Genomic DNA, 14,385 nt, shown 5'->3' on the forward strand with positions numbered 1-14,385 from the left:
GTTGACAATGTGAGAACCGTAACAAGGGAAGAAGGTAATTGAAAACATGGATCACCAAAGTATGAAAGATGACAGAGAAAGAGGTCATAGGAACAGTTAGGCCAGGTGTGAGAGGAAACATAAATTTCTTAAAATGTCAAAGATACACTTATATAAGAAAAGAGATAAGAAAATCGAAGAAGTAGAATGAAGGAAGGGAAAAGGTGAATAATCGACGATCCATATGATGCCTAAAAAATATATAACTGCACTTTAACGCCCTATATAGAAACACCACAACCTAGCCTATGTACCTAGGGCCATATGAGAAATAAACTAAAAACGTCTCAATGATTAGATAAGCATTTAATGAAGTTGTCTCTGGATCTTTTCCACTTCTCGACGTCGGATCACAGTTAGACGTTCCCAACCCATCTCTTAGAAGACTTCCCATGCACCACATCAAAATATGCCTTAGAGACAATTGTTTTGGGCCGCCTCAAGTCTAGGGCTAAGGAGGCCCAATTCCGCTTACCATATAAATATCACCATTCATGCAGAAACATGTATGCTTTTTGATCTATAAGTAGCTTAATCTCCATTGTTCAAATATTGACTTAGACGTTTGAGTGTTAATTTTGTAGATCTATCCAGTACAGCTGCACTAAAACAATCTATCCAGTACAGCTGCACTGGAGCAACATAAATAATCCCACAACCGAACCAAAGCAACATGTGTCATCACCTCGAAAACCGACACCATCAATATTAATATTGATTCGAGGAAACACCTACCGTTTTTATTATTGATGAATAAACATAAAGAGAAAAGTAAGATGTTAAATTAAGAGAAAATTAGTAAAACGTTTAACAGTTTTTATTATTTGTTTTAATTTGCTATTACAGATACTTTGCATTTTAAGGATTTCAATTCTTATGAATTAAAAGGAATATAGAAACATAGATGGAAAACAGGCAAAATAATAATAATAATCTCATTTAATAATATATATTAGTATACAATATTTTATATGTAATTTTGTCAATTAAAATTAGTTTTATTATTTATTACTTACATTACTAAATACATAAAATAAGTTCTAAAATTTAATTTATTATATTTTAATAAAGAAACGGTATTTGTAACTTTTAAGTTGAAACCATAAAGAAATAATTTTTATATAAATATATTTTCTTTCTATTTTATATTTGAAGATTAATTTTTCATTGACTGCAATGAATTTTTTGTTTAATTAAATTTTTTTTATCATAATGTATTTTATTTTTAGAACATTTTTATCATCGTATAAAACTATAAAATTATTAATGAAATATAAATTAAATTTTAGATTTTATTTTTATGTATTTAAATAGTGTAAATAATAAGTTATAAAAATAATTTTAATTGATAAACTTACTCATAAAATATTATATAATTAAATATATATATTATTAAGTTGAAACCTTTCCGAAATAAAATATTTTTTTATATTTTTTCTTTCTAATTTTTATTTGAAGATTAATTTTTCATTGACTGCGATAAATTACTTTGTTTAATTAGTATTTCATAATATATTTTACTTTAAGAACATTTTCATTACCATATATATATATATATATATTTTTAAATCGGATTGAACCGTCCAAAACCATTCGAACCAAAGAACCAGAGCCAGTTTTGTAAAATCGTCTGGTTCGAAAAAATTCATCAAATTGATCATTTTTTAATTTTTTTTATAAATTTTAATATATCAATATCAAAACTTCATATACATTCTCAATCACAAAAAAAAATCGTATTTTTTTACAACCATACAAACTTCTAAGTTTTGTAACTCCTTTATAGTTTTTCTTTCAACGACGCTCCATCGTCATCACACCGTCTTTTTCAAACATAGTCACGATATCCAACTCAATATTGATTGCCGTTCAAGTCAATATTATTTATTATTGTTAATTAAGATTTATTTGTGGTTGTTCAATTCAAATTCATTTTTTTTGTTTAATGAAATATATTATATTATTTATTGTTGTTGTCAATCAAGATGTGTCATGAATTTTATCTTATTTAATTTATGTATTCTTAATTATTTGAATTTTATCTTAGTTATTATATTCTATTATTTTAATTTTGATTTGAATTAGTTTAACTTAGTTTATTGTTATTCTTTAATTTGATCAAATTGTTCTTAAATGAATGTTGAAATAAAGTGTAGAACTATGTTATGTTATTATATGTATTATCGATATTGTTGTATTAAGTTTGTAATAAATTTTTAAAATATTTATTTTATTAAGTTGTGAACCTATGATTATGTGTGACATATTTGTGAAATTTATTTTCATATTATTAATTTATTTAATAAACGGTTCGTCCATAGGTTTAACCGATTGAATCATTTGAATCTTAAACCCTAAGTTTCATCGGTTCATTTTATATATATAAAAAAAAATTATTAATTTTCTACGATAATAAAATATGTATATATATAGAATAAAAATGTTGTATTGTGAAATTCATTTTATTTATTAAAATCTTTTATATATATATATATATATATATATATATATATATATATATATATATATATATATATATATATATAAAATTAAAATTAAATAAAAAATACAAGATTTTTATTCTATATATAGATTAAAATTAAAATTAAATTAAATTTATTAGTTTTATTTTTATTAAGACATTCATTCATTTCATTTAAAACACAATTGACTAAGAAAAGGGGTGATGAATGGAGACTTAGTATATTGTGGACACGGACACCGATTTGACACCTAATACATAATACAAGTGTTTTTTAATGACTCATTTACTTATAGAAAAATCATAAAATAGTAAACAAAGAAAGAACAAAAAAGTACTAAAGGAACTACTTTTTTTTCGGGATTGTGTCAAAGGGATGGAGGAATTAAGGGTTTATTGTCTCCATACAAAAATGACACACTCAGATTTGAGTCCCATTTTCATCTTCGTCCTCCTCCTTATTTCTTACCATCATCACTACAGTACTGCAGAATCACAACCGGAAAAACAACCATTGTATCCTTACAGATCTCCAACAACTTTATGGCACGTGCCGTCTGTTGGTGTAATTGTTGGAGTCATCATTGCAGCAATTCTCTTAGTTTTCATCTTCTTGTTGTTACTGGGCTACTACTTATTGTCGGAGTCATCAAAATGTGAATCTGCCATTGGTATTGATCCTCAACTTCTCGAAACTTTCCCAATTTTATTGTACTCTTCCATCATGAAACATGTTAAGGAAGGCGATGAAGGTCCTTTACCATGTGCTGTGTGTCTCGCTGACTTCGATGACAATGACACCGTTCGTATGTTACCTCCTTGTAATCATTTCTTTCATCCTCCATGTATTGATGCTTGGCTTTCTACCCATGACACTTGTCCTGTTTGTCGTAGCAACCTCAATTGTGGCGGTGGAATTGAAACTGTGTAATAATAGTCCCCAACTGCGATCTGTCTGCAACATCGTGGATTTAATCTATAAGTATATTCTCTGTGATGTGTAAAGTTCAGCAATTCGCGACAGTAACAAGATAGAGTAGCTTGATTATTGCTCATAAATTGTGAATTATTATTCATTGCGGTACGTGTATTTGTACCAATCAGAAAATAAAAAATATTGCGGTTTTTTCTTTAATTTTTTTAAATAATACATAGTTTCTTTTTTATTATTGCCAAACCGATCGCAGTTCATGGCATTCATTTATCTCCTGAATTCTCTGTCCGGAGAGATTACAAATTTGAATGAATTGCTTTTTATTGAATGAAAATAATAAGTTTGAAATTAAGAAAATCTTAACCTAAAATTTAATGGGTAACAATAAATCATTGATTTGGATGTTTGTGTAACTATTATATATTGAAGGTTGCGTGTTTCACATTCTCAATGGAATTATATGTTGAGAATATATTTCTCAAGAAAATAGATACAATATGAACTTCAATTATATATGAATTTCGAGATAGTGTCGTCTCAAAGTGAGAGTTGGAGTTTCTGTCATGAAAACTTCACAAAAACAAGAAAAATACATGACAATAAATAGTGATAGGCGAGAGATGTAGGCGAAAAACCATTAAAGAGTGTGTCTAAGGTAACACCGGTATAATCATAAGGGATAACAGTTCAAAGCATTGCTACCTAACATTCCGATTAGACTTTGTGTTATCCTTACTAAGGTTAAATTCAAATCCAAAAGACACATAATTGTATTAGCATTATTTGTTTCTCTTTTCCTGAAATTGATCTTGTCATTATTAAAACAAGTGGAGAATTATTGTAATTTATCAACAATAAATGTTCATCGGTATGTTCCAAAACAACAAGAAAAGTGGAAGTGAGTAAATGCCAATAAATGCTTAAGAAATAGTCCCACATTGAAAGTGACATTTATATTGAAAATTTTTATAAGGAGTTATGTTCATTAACTCAACAAAATTAAAAAAGAGGATAAAGTGTCACATGTTGTGCAGGTGGTGGTGTTTGGGGCGGTTTAGATGTAATTGGATTTGGATGTTCAGGAGGTGAGGAAGTGACGTCTAGTTCAGGTTTAGAGTCTGATGGCTGTTGAGAGGCCAGAGCACGGACTTGTATCTGAGCCAGAGTGGGGGATTGGGGGTCAGAGGGTTTGTTGTCGGAGGAGAGTACGTAGTAAGGTGGGGATTGAGGAGATGGTGATGATGATGGTGAAGTAGTTTCATTTAACATTTCTGCTTCTGAAACGGGTAATGTTGTGGTAGCGAGGTTGAATTTGAGAGAGGGTGGGTAGAGGATTTGGTGGCTGAGGGAGGAGTTTCAGAAGAGGTGTATATGGGAGTGGTTTGGGGAAGGGAAGAAGCAATTGGTTTAATTTTAACAGAGCGAGAGAGAGGTACAGACTTACTTGGAGAGCCAACCAGAGGAACTGAAGGTCTTGATCCAGAGGATTCTCCCCGCCTAGCTTTCTTCGCCTTCTTGGACTTCTCAGAGGGTTCTCGTGTCCTCTTCATGAAGTTAGGGGGTTGCTCAAGTAGCCAATCTACTGAGAATTCAGAGATGTCAACTCCTTGATTTTCCAGATCTTGTAGATAGTAGGCTAATACCTCTATAGGGTCAATCTTGGAGAACAGGTAGAGTCCGTTGGGAATCTTCCTCTGATCCTTGAGTGCTTCCCAGGAGGTATCAAGAGTTGGTTTGGCTCTGACTTGATCAATGATCCCCATGCTCTTCAAATTATGAGCGTTCAGCGAGCTGCCAATGTCAATAGTGATATCTTCCATGAGTCTGAGTTGAATCAAGTGATCCACTAAGCCACTTTCAATCAGCACATCAGATATCAGCCTCCCTAGAGGGATATAGTTCCTGGTCTTCATGTTGTTTCTGGTATCTTTGACTAAGTCTCTGAGGTACTTAAAGAGCAGTGCTGGTAGACAGAGTTTCAGCCCTTTGTGAATGCAGTACATAATACACTTCTGATATGTGTTGATATAGTCAGAAGAGTTTGAAGCATGGAGATGATAAATAGTGCTTAGGATGATTTTTACCCAGACACGGAGGTTCTGATGTAGCTCTTTATTCTTGGAATGCTTGCCTTCTGCATTTTGTTGGAAGATTGTAGGGTTGATTTCCTGGGACAAGTATTTTGCCCTAGGGTTTATGTTGTAGATACGTCTTCCTCATGTCTTCTCCATGTTCAGAAGAGAGGCAATGGATTTCTCAGTGATGACTATCTTGACTCCCAAAACGTAGGAGACAATATAGTGATCATCTGAGTCTGCGAAACGCCAAAACTCCTTTACCAGATTTGTGTACACAGGACCATAGAGGCGTTGAAAGTAGGTTTCCCACCCTTGCATTCTCAATTCTTCAGTAAGGTCTACGCCATTTCTCTTCATGTTTTCAAAATCAACTAACGATTCACATAAGACTTCAAGCTTTTCAAAGGGAGTTTCTAGATGGATGTGAGGCTCACGATCGAGGATATGGGGTTCCCTGTAGATTGGGGTTGGGACAACATCGGTGGTTGTTGTAGTTTGTTGACTTAAAATGGGTGTTTTCTCCATTGAGTTCATTTGTTGGAAGAAGTTGTAAACTGATTGTTGTTGAGAATCCATGAAGAACAGTTGAAGATGACGTTGAAGGATGAAAAGCTTGATGAAAAACTGCAGAATTCTTGAAGGAGATGAAGAACTGAGAGAAAGAGGGTTTAGTGAGGTCGTGAGTGTAAAGTGTGCAAGTGTAGTACGTGAAATGAATTTATACACATTAGGATGCATGCAAAACGACACCAAAAAAGAGAGTTTAACTGTTCAGATATTAAATGCAGCATGTTAACCAAGTAAGCACGTTTGGAGGAGAATGATTACAGCCCATGGTGGAGGTCTAATCCCCAAATCAGCACACTGCTCGAGGAGATATCAAAAGTTTGTCTCTTGATTTCTGTTAGACAGTTGTCTAGAAGTTCCAAGGTCAGACGCAAGATGTGTCACGTGTTACTTTATCTGATCTTCAGGAATATCAAAGGGTTGGATCCTGAGGATTTCTGAGTCAGATGGCTTCTAACTGGTAGTAGCATCAGAGTCAGACACAGATTCCAGGTGTTTACTTCAGAGTCTTATTTTGCTATTTCAGAGGCACATTTCATTCTGGACAATTTTGAATGTTTAAAATTTTCAAGATAAACGAGAATCTATCTTCAGCGAGGGGTTTGGTAAAAATATCAGCCCATTGATGGTCTGTATCAATAAATTTTAAGTAATTACCCCTTTCTGAACATAGTCTCTAATGAAATGATGTTTTATTTCTATGTGCTTAGCTTTAGAATACAAAATAGGATTCTTACTTAAACAGATGGCAGCAGTATTATCACAAAAAATAGGAACGTTACTCTCAAAGATTAGAAGGTCTTCAAGTTGATTCTTCATCCAGAGCATCTGAGTAGTGCAGAGTGATGCTGGTATATATTCTGCTTCTGCAGTTGACAGAGCTATGGTTGAATGCCTTTTACTGGCCCTGGATATGAGATTATTTCCCAAGAACCCCAGATGTGCTTTTACGTTCCATCCTGTCCCTTACGTAATCTGCATCACAATAGCCAGAAAGTCTATACTCTGATGTTTTCTCATACATCAGGCCCAGCTTATGGATTCCTTTCAGATACCTGAGGATTCTTTTAACAACTGTTAAATGAGATTCTCTAGGATCTGATTGGAATCTGGCACAGAGGCATACACTAAACAGAATATCAGGACGTGTAGTTGTCAGATAGAGAAGAGAGCCTATCATACCACGATAGAGCTTCTGACAAACCTTCTGACTAATTTCATCTTTTTCCAGAATGTAGGTTGGATGCATAGGTGTCTTAGCAGGTTTGCATTCAGCCATCTCAAACTTCTTCAGAATGTCTTTTATGTATTTACCTTGATAGACGTAGGTAGCTTCTGAAGTTTGATTGATTTGAATCCCTAGAAAGAACTTTAGTTCTTGCATTAAGCTCATTTCAAATTCTGCCTGCATTAGCTCAGAGAATTCTTGACATACAGAAGGGTTAGCTAAACCAAAAATAATGTCATCAACATATATCTAGTATATCATGAGATCATTTTTAATGTTTTTACAGAAGAGTGTAGAGTCAACCTTTCCTCTAATAAAGTCATGTTCCAGAAGAAAGTTGCTAAGTCTATCATACTAAGCTCTAGGTGCTTGTTTTAAACCGTATAGTGATTTCTTCAGTTTAAAAACGTGTTATGGACATTTAGCATTTTCAAAACCTGGAGGTTGATTGACATAAAATTCTTTTGATATATAATCATTAAGAAATGCACTCTTAACATCCATTTGATATAGTTTGATAGAATGATTTATGATAAATGAAACAAGTAAGCAAATTGATTCTAACCTGGGGACTGGGGCAAAGGTTTCGTTGTAGTCAATGCCTTCTTGTTGACTGTAGCCTTATGCCACCAGTCGTGCTTTGTTTCTGACAACTTCTCCTTTTTCGTTCAGTTTGTTTTTGAACACCCATCTGGTTCTAATAACGTGAGTTCCTTTGGGCTTTGGAATAAGATCCCAGACGTCATTCTTTGAGAATTGATCTAGCTCTTCTTTCATGGCCAGAACCCAGTCATTGTCTTGAAGTGCCTCATCACAGGAAGTAGGTTCAATTAGAGATACTAATCCCAGAGGAGTTTCTTCAGATACTTTGAATGTTGACCTAGTTCTGACAGGTTCATCCTTGTTTCCCAGAATCAAATCTTCATAGATGTTGGGGTGACTCCTTGATTTCTTCAAGATGGTTGAGGCTTCAGATTCATCTGGCTTTTGTCTTTCAGATACTTCTGGTGCTTTAATCTTTTCGTCAGAACCTACAAGAGTAATCTCCAAATCTGCAAGTTTCTCAAATAGCTTTGACTTTTCAGGGTCAAGCTTGTCATCAAATCTAAAATGGATTGGTTCTTCCATAATTTTGGTTTCTGTGTTGTATATTCTGTAGCCTTTAGAGCGCTCTGAGTATCCTAACATAATACCTTTTTGTGCTTTTGAATCAAACATGTTCAAATGTTCTTTAGTATTGAGAATAAAACAAGAGCATCCAAAAGGATGGAAATAAGAAATGTTGGGTTTTCTTCCTTTACACAGTTCATAGGGAGTCTTCTCTAGAATAGGTCTTATAGAGATTCTATTATGAATATAACACGTTGTATTTACTGCTTCAGCCCAAAAGTGCTTAGCCACATTTGTTTCATTGATCATGGTTCTAGCCATCTCTTGGAGTATCTTATTCTTCCTTTCTACAACTCCATTTTGTTGTGGAGTTCTAGGACAGGAGAAATCATGGGATATTCCATTAGAATCAAATAGTTCCTAAAAAAATTTATTTTCAAATTGTAAGACCCCAATCTTGTCCCTAAGATCCCTCATGGCATCATAACATTGCATTTGCAAAAGCCTCAAGGATCATAAGCATCTTGGTTCCCCTTGCCTTTGGGTGGGACTCTTTGTGAGTGGTTTGAGATCACCAAGCATGCTTGAATTATATATTATTGCTTTTCTCATTTTTTGTTTACTAACCAAAAGCACAAAAAAATATGTCACTAAGATCTTTTGTTTGTAGCTTGAGCAATCACAAGGTTCAAAGCTTTTAGAAGATCCTTTGTGCAAAGATATGGCCAAGAGAAGATGAAAGCAAGCATGGTAATGGTTCCCAAAGCTCTCATCCATCAAATATGCCTCCCTAGTATCTCAATTCATCATTTTTGATCAAAACAAGTCAAGGGGTTTGAGGTTTGTTCCCCAGAGAAACCCTAATCCATCTGTGCACTACAATGCCTTGTCCTTGAAGCAACCTTAGCCCATGATCAAATAAAATCAAGGGAAGTTATTTAATTCATCATTTCATGAATGTTTGAACTTATTTAAGTGTCCTCAATCATCAATTCATCAAGATTTGAGACATGGACTTGAGATGTTAAGCAGTCAATTCATCTGACTATTTTGAAATACACTAAGACTTAACTTTTTATGTGTTGGTCAAATTGAGATGGTTCCAAAAGAAAAAATGTTCTTAAGGACAACATGAACAACTTTCATGTTCATCAAAAATTGATTTGAAGCTTGGAAGGTCATCATCCATTCCAAGACATTATAGGTCATTTTGAATGAAACCCTAATTTTGGGTCAACTTCCCAAGGACATAACTCATTCATTTTTTATGATTTTGAGGTGGGATAAAATGAACTGGAAATCTTAAGATATCTACTTCAAATGTTATGTTGATCAAAATTTCATAATCTCAAAGGAAATACATGTGATAATGCAAGACATTATAGGTCCTTTTTGACAAAATGCATTAAAAGGCAAAAAAGTCCAACTTCAAGTGCCCATAACTTCTTCATAAAAAATCCAAATGATGCAAAATTTAAATCCAGTTTGATTGTCTTGAAAAGATCTACAACTTTGATGTTGTAGGTGTTTTCATTTGAGGCTTGCATCATCAAAACATAGGGGCTTGAAAATTGGCCAATTTTAGAAACCTTGCATTGACATGTTTTGCACATCACACTTTAAACTCAAATTTCATAAATTTCCACACTCCAAATGGATTTTTGCCCAACATAACAATTGTTCCTTACATAAAGACCTTTCCAACCATTACTCACATGATCATGTTTGGATTTTTTCATTGGGATTTTCGAAGAGATGAATGTTTAGGTACAAATGAGGAATTCACTTGAAATCTTGGTGCATAAGCAATTGCCTTGCAGGTCACACGTCCAATTTCATTTGGATGATGCTCAGAACTCATTTGGCATTGTTTTTGGGCCTTGTGCATGATCATGCAAGCCCATGCAATGAAGCTCCACATGCCATGCACATGGATTGATCACATTCTCCTTGCCTTTTCCACTATAAATAGAGACCTCATTCCATTCATTTCACACACCTAATTCAACCTGAAATGCTGCAGAATTCTCTCCATAGCCATCACTAAAGAAGCAATTGCATTTTCTTCGAATTTTTTCAGATCTAAAGTTCAACTTCATCTGGTTGAATTCTTAGATCTAATGCTTCTGAACCTCCATCATTCATCTCATTGAACTTCTGTTTTGGTAAAGCAAGCAAAGAATCAAGTCCAATTCTCCATAAATCAAGCACACACTCCAACTGGTATTTTCTTCGATTCTCATCATTCATGGACCTTTTTGCTTGGATCTAATGTTTTCTGAAGTCCTCACTTGAGAGGCAAGCTAGTGGTAGCTTCAATTTTGCTTTTCCTTGATCTGCATTTTGCATACCTGAATCTTCCACCTCAGATTTCTCCCTTTATAGGGATCTTGAGTGTGATTCAAGGTTACAGGGGTGATGTACATCACCCCAACTTCATTTTGGTATAAGGATCTTGCATTCCCATGAAGGTTTGAAAACCTGCAAAATTGACCGGAATCTGCAGGCTCACCGGAGAAGAAGGTGGCTCCGGTGGCCGCCTGTTTCCAGTTTGAACCCTGGCCCTTGGATGTGATTCCCAGATCGAATCCTGACCATTGCTTGTTATGACTTTTTATTGTTTTCCATGTGATTGCATTAACCGTGGACTACAATAGGCGCGCGCCTCTGGATCCTTGGATCTGCCAGCTCAATTAATGAGCTCAGATCCAAGGGCTCTCGTTTTTTGCATTTTTTTATTTTCTGGTTTTAATTTCTTTAATTCCAATTATTTTCAAAAATCAATATCTCTTTCATTTTTAATCCAAAAATTATGGGACCAATTGCATTATTTCCCAAATAAATTCTAGTTTCTATTTCTGATTTTTAATATTTTTTATTTTGTCATTTGATATTTTTTGTGAATTTTCTATTTTCTGGTTATTTCTAATTCATTTTAAATAGTTTTTGATATCCAAAAAATGCAAAAATATTTTCCTAACCTATTTGAATGATGATGGATCTATGAAAAATATTCTCATCAATTTTGGAATTGATTTGAGATTTATTTGAGATTTTAGTTCAATTAGGTTATTTTTATTCATTTTTAATTGATTAAAAATAGTTTCTCACTTTTAAAAATGCTGAAACTTTTTGTCAAACTTTGTTTGACCTTATTGAACTTAGGATAAATCACTTGGACTTTTCAAAGTTGATTTGAAGTGATTTTGAAGTTTGACCTTTCTTTTATTTTAAATTCAAGTTTAATGTTAAATATTTAAAGATTCCAAAAATATTTTGTTTATTTCTTGACTTCCAATCTTCATCTCACTTCTGTTTTTGATGGTTTGACCTTGACTTTCAATGCCATTGGTCAACATATGATGATTGGTACATTGTACTTCATTTAATGCACTTTAATTTTGCCTTTCCCATTTCTCTTCTCCTTCTTCTCCTTCTTCATTTTCCTTTTGATCAATGAGTTGAAGGTTGATAAATTAGCATTGGTTAGGGAGACTTAATCTTCCTTGATTCAAATCTAATTCATCTTGATCAAGTGATCAAGTGAATGGCTTTGCATTAAGGATAGATTGTCTTATAAATCATGCAAAAGGCTTAAACCAATACAAGATCAATTCTCATTTTCTTTTTGGCATGGCAAGTTGTTGGAACTTGGTTCTCTAATCAAGACTTCTAACTTGTGTTGTTGCCTATATTATTATTGACCGGTCTCAGATAGTTGTGACTTTTATATAAGTCCAATTACGATTGCTTAACATAGCGCTAAATTTGCCTTATGGCACACTAACTACTAACACTAACTATTGACAATTAACATTTACTTTATGCAATTTACTTTTATGCAATTTACTATTCTTGCACATATTATTCATTTGCTTTTTCCTTTGCTCATTGGAGCACATATTTATGTTAATGCCATTTGCCTTTTGCCCACTTGGGTTTATAATTGTATATATATCTGTTGTGCTTGTGTTTGTCTGTTTGTTGTGGACCAAATACCAAGAATTGGACAATATGGACTTAGAATTTAGGATCTTACCAAAGCAAATGGAATTTGAAGAGCAACTAGGCCTCATGCCTTTAGAGTGCTTAAATGTCAAAGAGCAACTAGGCCTCCTGCCTTTAGAATGCTTAAAGCTTAAGGAAAAACATTGAAAGGACCATATTCTAAACTCCCTCTTGTCCATTGTCTTTGTTTGTTATTAGAAATTTTTGATGTGTGTTTTCTTTGTGTCAGGAATTCCCACTTGAGCTTAATTGAGGAATCATTACCATGAGCTCCTAAGAGAGAGAGATCCAAGACACATTGAGGACCTACCAAGAATTCATTGATTGTTAATTGCTTGAGTTTATGCTTGTGATTGCTTTTATTCCAAAGGATGGGAGCTACTTGGATCATAAATATGATCTCAAGAGAGGAACTCCTAGTGTGGTTCATTTCTTTCCCTCACCTTTTTGTTTTACTTAGGACTTAGCCATTCTTCTTCTTCTCTCCACTCTAACCCAAGCCAAACTCATTTTGTGCCAACATTGACATTGTTTTCAAAACTAGAAACCTAGGCCACATGCCTTTGATTTTTCAAACTATTTTCATTGATACTTATTTTGAATTGAATTTTAAGTCAACTTTGACTTCATTTTGTGAATACTTCTAACTTGTAAATACAACTCACTCAAGTTTGTTTTTGTGGTTCCAATGACCACCTTTGTTAAACCTTTTCATAAATAATAGCCATAGGTTTGAGTTATCATAATGGTTGATGTAAACCTCACATTATCCTTAGTGATTGGACTATAAGTCTTCCATACTTATTATAGGGTGGATCCCTCACTAGTATGTTGAAGCTCTCCTCACATGGTGGATTGTTGGTTTAGGTTGAGTTTTCTCCCTTTGATAACAAAAGACCTTAAGGGTTTTGATCAAATCAATTCACCCATATTTTGAGATTTTTACCCCAAACTACGAGGTTTTGATCCTACCTTTGTGATGGTACGTAGGCAATGGGTTCATCCATTCAAACAATAAAATTGTAAGTAATTTGTATATTCTTTTCTCATCTCCCCAATCATGTTTGCACAAATATTTTCACAAATACCAACCTACCATAAAACTTTGCAAAAAGGGCTCCCTAGGAGTACCTAAGATGTTTTTGGTGCCTAACACCTTCCCATTGCATAACCAACCCCCTTACCCAGATCTCTGTTTCTTTTACTAGTTTTTGTTAAAACTTTTAGGTTTTTGTTCGCTTTCTAACCATTCCTTTGGATAAATAGAAGTGCGGTGGCGACTCGACTTGTATGATTTACCTTGGATTTAGTCAATATCTCTACTGGTAACGAATACCCCGCTACAGAAAAGTGGCGACTCTGCTGGGGATACGTTTGCCTAGTGGGTTTTGCCTACTTTTCATATTTGTTGTATTGTTTTGTCTTGTGACATATTTTTGTGCAATTTGGGATTACTGTATTGTATGTAATGATTTAATTGCTTGAATATTAATTCCTTGTATGCTTGGTGATCTTTGTGAGATGAGTTCTATACCCGAACTCGAGTGCACTTAGGATAAGAGAATGGCATAGTCTTGTTGACTTGTGTGGAGTTATTCCTTAGCAAGTTGACTTGCAAGTCCATTCACTTGGTGGAGGTCATGTTGGGATCAATAATGTCACACAAGTAGTTGTGGTTAGACATTACTCTTTCCAATATAGACCTTAGAAGCCAAGGACCTTAGTTTACCAAGCCCATCTTGGCCTATTCTTAGGATGTAGTGCGAAAGTCATTCAAGTGTAAGATTTGATACGATTGTTACACGATACTACGCTCATAAGAGTCTCTCTTGAGAATATTTTTGGAATACGAGTAGTCGTTTCTCCGATAATATCCGAAAGATGGGATGATGACTATGGGAACCTCTTGCAGAACATGTTTGGCAGGTTTAAACCATAG

General features: G+C 34.0%; 1 protein-coding gene across 1 annotated transcript; it reads left to right on the plus strand.

Moving 5' to 3' along the window:
* Nucleotides 1-2,933: 2,933 nt before the first annotated feature.
* On the plus strand, nt 2,934-3,452 carry LOC127096101 (E3 ubiquitin-protein ligase ATL6). The gene has a single exon (XM_051034720.1). It carries the CDS (start codon nt 2,934-2,936, stop codon nt 3,450-3,452), a length of 519 nt encoding a protein of 172 aa, XP_050890677.1.
* Nucleotides 3,453-14,385: the final 10,933 nt, after the last annotated feature.

This window comes from Lathyrus oleraceus, chromosome 6, assembly GCF_024323335.1.
Source record: "Lathyrus oleraceus cultivar Zhongwan6 chromosome 6, CAAS_Psat_ZW6_1.0, whole genome shotgun sequence".
NCBI lineage: Eukaryota > Viridiplantae > Streptophyta > Magnoliopsida > Fabales > Fabaceae > Lathyrus > Lathyrus oleraceus.

Bases quoted from the DNA above. Each gene is read 5' to 3' on its own strand.
- LOC127096101 (XM_051034720.1), top strand. From the start codon at position 2,934: ATGACACACTCAGATTTGAGTCCCATTTTCATCTTCGTCCTCCTCCTT.